Source organism: Pygocentrus nattereri, chromosome 18, assembly GCF_015220715.1.
Source record: "Pygocentrus nattereri isolate fPygNat1 chromosome 18, fPygNat1.pri, whole genome shotgun sequence".
In the NCBI taxonomy this organism is placed as follows: domain Eukaryota; kingdom Metazoa; phylum Chordata; class Actinopteri; order Characiformes; family Serrasalmidae; genus Pygocentrus; species Pygocentrus nattereri.
In genome coordinates this window covers 17,216,460-17,222,516 of record NC_051228.1, presented here as the reverse complement: position 1 = coordinate 17,222,516, position 6,057 = coordinate 17,216,460, and the positions used below count along the sequence as shown (strand labels likewise).

General features: G+C 40.0%; 1 protein-coding gene across 1 annotated transcript in view; it reads right to left on the bottom strand.

Annotated features, from left to right (window-relative positions):
* Positions 1 to 355: 355 nt before the first annotated feature.
* The window catches only part of aak1b (AP2 associated kinase 1b), a 62,863-nt gene continuing 57,161 nt past the window's right edge, over positions 356 to 6,057 (bottom strand). Inside the window, exon 21 of the mRNA XM_017718880.2 lies at positions 356 to 1,878. Within this exon, the coding sequence (XP_017574369.1) occupies positions 1,283 to 1,878 (596 nt within the window). The 3' untranslated portion in view covers positions 356 to 1,282. The remainder of the gene's footprint in view (positions 1,879 to 6,057) is intronic.

The window sequence follows — 6,057 nt, the reverse complement described above, 5'->3', positions numbered from 1 at the left end:
CTAATGAAGGCTTATACCCACCAACCTAAAGCCTAAATCAGCACTCACTTGCCCCATAAGTAAATGGATAAGAATTGTTAACAGTGGTGGTGATGGGAACCAGACGTCCACCTCTAGAAGATCCCTCACAGAATGTTATTATATGAAATGGTTATGAATTCACTGCCTGATGTCTGAGACATTGTTTTATGATGGTTTTAAGAAATTAAAATTAATTCAAGGTGGAGGGATACATGCAGCTTGCTGTAAGGCAAAATAGTCGCCAAAGAAAACTGATTTTTTTCCTCACTATTTTGCCATCTTCAACATTCCATATTAAACTCAAAAGACATGTGTAGGTCCACTGGTAGTTTTGGATAGTAAATAAAATGTCTGTATTTGTATTGTAGTCATGGTCACCCCTGGTTCCTATCACCACCACTGTAAAGACATCTGAACCCTTTCACACCAAACCATTCTGAATGACTTATGGTGTGTGCACGTTTGCCCAGAAAAAGTCACTCTGCCCTTCACAGTGGTGCGCGGCCAATGGTGGCATGAATGGTGGGAGGCTCACCAAAAAAATATCTGGTTTATTCCACCTCTGCAGTCGGGTACGAAAGTTGGGAAAATTGAGCTCAATGGATCGTTCTGCTGGCGATGGCATACTTTTGAACTGCGGATCCATTGAAAACAATAGAATATCCGGTTTGCCAACGTCCATCGACCAGAAATTTCACAAACACAGTATTACATATCTGAAACCCAAAATTATGCAGAAGTTTGAAAAGATTGGTGCAATTCCCTTTTATCTTCATTATGTGGTTTCTGACACTATGACTCACTGTTATCTATAAACATGAACTACAGTACAAATCAGCAAGCACTAGCTAAAAACAGCCACCCTGAAATTTTTTGGTATTTTTTCCCCTAATTTTCTCCCCAATTTAGTCACAAGTTTCCTCTGAGACCTGTGAAGCTCCACTGCATCTTTCCAAACTGCTGCTAACACAACGTCACTGGACAGCTGAATGCGCTCAGAGGAGCTGGCTAGCATTGCGCTGAATAATGGGAAGACACAGGGGGCATCCTGCCCACCCAGAGAGAAAGGACATATGATCGAACTTGCGATCTCCTGATGATAGGGCCAACACTTAGACGGCTGCACCACACAAACTATCATCACTTATCTGCTTTAACCTCATAGCTCCAGTGCCAAAACTGAAGACATCAAACGTGTCTTGGTTGATCTACCTTTAGAATAAGGGGACAATTGCGAAAAACATTTCACCCAAATATCTCTTTAAGGCTTGCCCTGTGTGCCCCTGGGCTGGAAAGGTGCAGCTAGAAACGGGTCCGTCACAGCTCGGAGGCCAACAGTCCATGAGTGGAGTGGGCCAACTGGGACGGAGCCGACCGCGGCCTGCTGACCCACGCTGGACACCACGCGATGTGCCGCAACTGGCTGCTGTAGGATCGCTGCCTCAGGGCAGCGGGGAGGACGAATATGACTCCAAACAGGGGGATGGGCCACCAAACCTGGCTCTCTGACCGCATTGTGTGTCTGAAACTGCACGGGCGAGTCTTTACGGGGTCCAAATGGTGCCTGGAGGAAAATGTCCTGTGCTGCGTTTCTCAGGGGCTGGGGGAAGGGGGCACTAGTGAATACGTCCCGCCCCCCACGAGGGAAAGGAGCGCTAGAGAAGACGTCCATTGGGGTGCAGCACTGCTCCAGGCCTGAAGAGGGTGACTCTGTGTAGAGAAGCAGATTGGAGTCACTGCAGGTGGTCAGAGTTGTTTCCTCTGTTTCCAGAACTCTCAGGCTCGTCCAATCAGTTGCCTCCAAACCCTGAGAGAGGGAGCCATCAGATACAAACCCGTTTACCCCGACCAGCTCAACTGTAGAGAGAAAAAGAACAGCTGGTAAAGACCTGATCACTCAAAGGGGAATTTCTCTGATTTAAAAATTCTGCATAATTAAATGGTTAAGATGTAAACAGAGCTGTTGAGAGTGCTTTGGTATGAAACGCTCAGTTCTTAATAAACTTACAGAGAATTGTTCACAGTGGTGGTGATAGGATCCTGACGTCCACCTCTAAAAGCTCCCTCACAGAAAGTTATTATATGAACTGCCTGATGTCTGAGATGTTGTTTTAGGATAGTTTTAGAATTTAATTTAGAATTTAATAAACTATTTATAGTGGAGGGATACATGCAGAGGCAAAATATTCCCCATAGAAATTGTATTTCAGAATTTCCACTATTTTCCCCATTCCAAATGAAACTCAGAAGACATGTGCAGGTTCACTGGTGGTTTTGGATAGTAAATAAAATGTCTATATATGTGTTGTAGTCATGGCGACCCCTAGTTCCTTTTACCACCACTGTAAAGAAATCTGAACCAATTTACACTAAATTGTACAGAATTTTGCCAAAACTGGTGGAATTCTCTTTTAATTCCACCTCTGAATGTAAAAGAATATACAGACTGTTTAACCCAAATTCAATATCTGGATGCTGTACAGCTTGAAATATGTGTGAGCTTTGTTTTGATCAGGTTGTCATTTCTGAAGTATGTGATTGTGTTGGTTTCTAATTTCTGTTTGGTGTCCTCACAGCCCACCGTTCACTTTCTTTTTTTTTTAAACAGATTTCACCTGCATTACTTTTTTTTTTCCACTACTTTTACTGCCATAAATAACTTTTGATCTGGCGAAACACAGAGGACCACACTCATAAGAAAGTTATGAATGAATATATATGAATGAAATATATAACATATATATGAATGAAAAAACTGAATATTAATTGAGTAAGTTAGCTTTTCAGCCTGCTTATTAGTCTACCAAATAGTTAAACAAAACTGCTTTCTAATGTAGGGAGTTTCCTAAGGTTTATAGTCTTCATGTACACTATATTTCCAAAAGAATGTGGACACCTGACCATCACACCTTTTGGAGCTTGCTGGACATTTCATTCCAAAACCATGGGCATTAAAATAGAGTTGCCCTCCTTTGTAGCTTAAACAGCTTACACTCTTCTGGGAAGCTTTCCAGAAGATTTTGGAGTATGTTTGTAGGAATTTGTGCTCGTCCAGTCAAAAGGCCATTTGTGAGGTCAGACACTGTTGTTGGACAAGAAGGCCTGGATCACAATCAACATTACAGTTCATCCCAAAGGTGTTCAGTGGGGATGAGGTCAGGGCTCTGTGTAAGTACAGTGGAGTTCCTCCACACCAAACTGGTCAAACCATGTCTTTATGGAGCTCACTTTGTGCACAGGGATGTAAAATCTCTGTGTGTGCTTTAAGATTTACATCAACCTTCACTGGAACTAAGGGGTCAGAAAAACAGCCCCAGTCCATCATCCCTCCTCCACCAAACTTTACTGTTGGCACTGTGCATTCTGGTAGGAACATCCAACAAACCAAGCTGTACAAACTGCACTCCATGACTAGAAGATGTCATCTGCCACGCAAATGAAGAGAAACACAACAACATTCTGAGCTAAATAAAATAGTACACACTGACCTACATAAAGGACAGACTCTCTAAATGTTTGTCCCAGTAATATTTCAGCACTTTTAATGCCTTACTTAAGTTTTCAGTTCTTTTTGAGTTTCAGTAATTAAATCTAGTTGTTATATTCTGATGGATACGAATGAATAAATAATAACATTAACTTGAAAAGTAATAATTAAACAAGATTAAAAAAAAATGTATTCAGAGACTGTCTCAGGACTACTGTTGAGCATTGTGAGGGCCTAATGAAGGTTGAACAGTATGATAAGGTTGGACAAGTTGTATCAATACAATACAATCTGCTTTTCTGAACTTATGTACAACTCCAATTCCAAAAAAGCTGGAACACTGTAAATAAAAACAGAATGCAATGATTTGCAAATATCATAGACCCATATTTTATTCACAATAGAACACAGAATACATATCAGATTGAATGTGAGACGTTTTACTGATTTTTCATGAAAAAGCAATGCTTCTCAAAAAAAGTTGGGACGGGTAACAAACGGCTGGAAAAGTAAATGATATTAATAAAATAAAATAAAAAACTGCTGAAGGAGCAATTTGCAACTAACTCACATTACTAGGTATACAAAGAGCATTTTAAAGAGGCAGAGTCTCTCAGAAGCAAAGATGGGCAAAAGTTCACCAATGTGCAAAAAACGGTCTAAAAATTGTGGAACAATTTTAGAAAAATGTTCCTCAATGTAAAATTGTGAAGACTTTGGATATCCTACCATCTACTGTGCATAACATCATCAAAATCCATTGCATATTTCAGCAAGACGATGCTAAACTACATACTGCATCCATCACTACAGCATAGCTTCACAGAAGAAGAGTCCGGATGCTGAACTGACCGTCTGCAGTCCAGACTTTTCACCAATAGAAAATATTTGCTGTATCATGAAACTAAAAATTAGGCAAAGACTCAGGACTGTTGAGCAGCTAGAATCCTACATCAAGACAGACAAGAATGGGACAACATTCCTCTCCCAAAACTACAACAATTTGTCTCCTCACTTCCCAGATGTTTACAGACTGTTGTTAAAAAAAAGAGGGGATGCTACACAATGATAGGCATGGCCATGTCCCAACATTAAGACGCGTTGCTGCCATCAAGTTCTAAATGAGATCATGTTTTTCATGAAATGTCTCACTTTCAACATCTGATATGTGTTCTATGTTCTATTGTGAATAAAATCGCAAATCGCAAATTTGCAAATCATTGCATTCTGATTTTATTTACATTTTACACAGCATCCAGACTTTTTTGGAATTGGGACTGTAAATCATCAATACCTGTAGACACTGCCCTACTGCATGTTTCATTATAAAGAGAGCACAATTAGTCCTGTTTATCTGCATTTACTGCAATATGCTGAATAAAAATCATTGTGTTCACAGGTTCTGATTGTTAATTGACTTTTTTTTAATGTAGCAGTACAGCTTCTTAATACTCAGTTCCTACTGATCAGGGGTCTGAAAAAATAAATATTCGCCCATGTCATACTGTAAAAATTTACCAGTCCTATTCCTATTGCACACCACACCTAATTTAGAAGGAAAAAAAAACAATTTGGAAATGAAAACGTATATTAACGTCTTTTTCACTGATTTAGAAGCCACAAAACTGTGACACTGTGCATGTTTTGTAATTGGAGCTTGCTCACTTTCCTGTGTTAAAAATCAGGCTGAGCAACCAGACCTCCACTGTCATGGCTGCAGCCCAAACAAATGCACTTCAAGATGGCAGCGGCTGTGGCACTTGCAGCAGAACACAAAAGCTTATACGACAAGGAACATGCTTACTATAAAAATCTCTGATGTTGAAGAAAATGTGGCACAGTAGAGCTGAAAGGCTGAGAATGACGATGAGTAACATTTAGATCAACTGCGTAAAGCCGATTTTTAGTTTATAAAGGTGCGTCCTGGTCAGATCAGTTTGATCTAGAGTGGATCCTGAATGTCAGCGTCTTCTTTACACACTGCTGTAGAAATGTACTGCACTGTAATGTGTTTAGTGTTACATTACAGTGACTTGTGAAAGTATTCACCCCCTTGACCTTTTACCTATTTTGTTACATTATGACCTGTATTTAAATGTTTTTTTAATCTGAATTGTATGTGATGCATCTGCACAAAATAGTCAGCGGTGAAAAAGTTGGTGAAGTGAAATGAGAAAAATATATCATATATATAAAAATCTTTGGAAATAAAAAAAAACTGAAATGTGCCATGTGCATATGTATTCACCTCCTTTGCTATGAAGCCCCTAAAAAGTTCTGGTGCAATCGATTACCTTCAGAAGTCACATGCTTAGTGAAATGAAGTCCACCTGTATGCAGTCTAAGTGTGACATGATCTGTCAGTATTTACACATCTTTTCTGTAAGGCCCCAGAGGCTGCAACACCATTAAGCAAGAGGCAACACTAACCAAACACCACCATGAAGAACAAGGAGATCGCCAAACAAGTCAGGGACAAAGTTGTTGAGAAGTACAAGTCAGGGTTGGGTTATAAAAAAATACCCAAATCTCTGATGATCCCCAGAGCA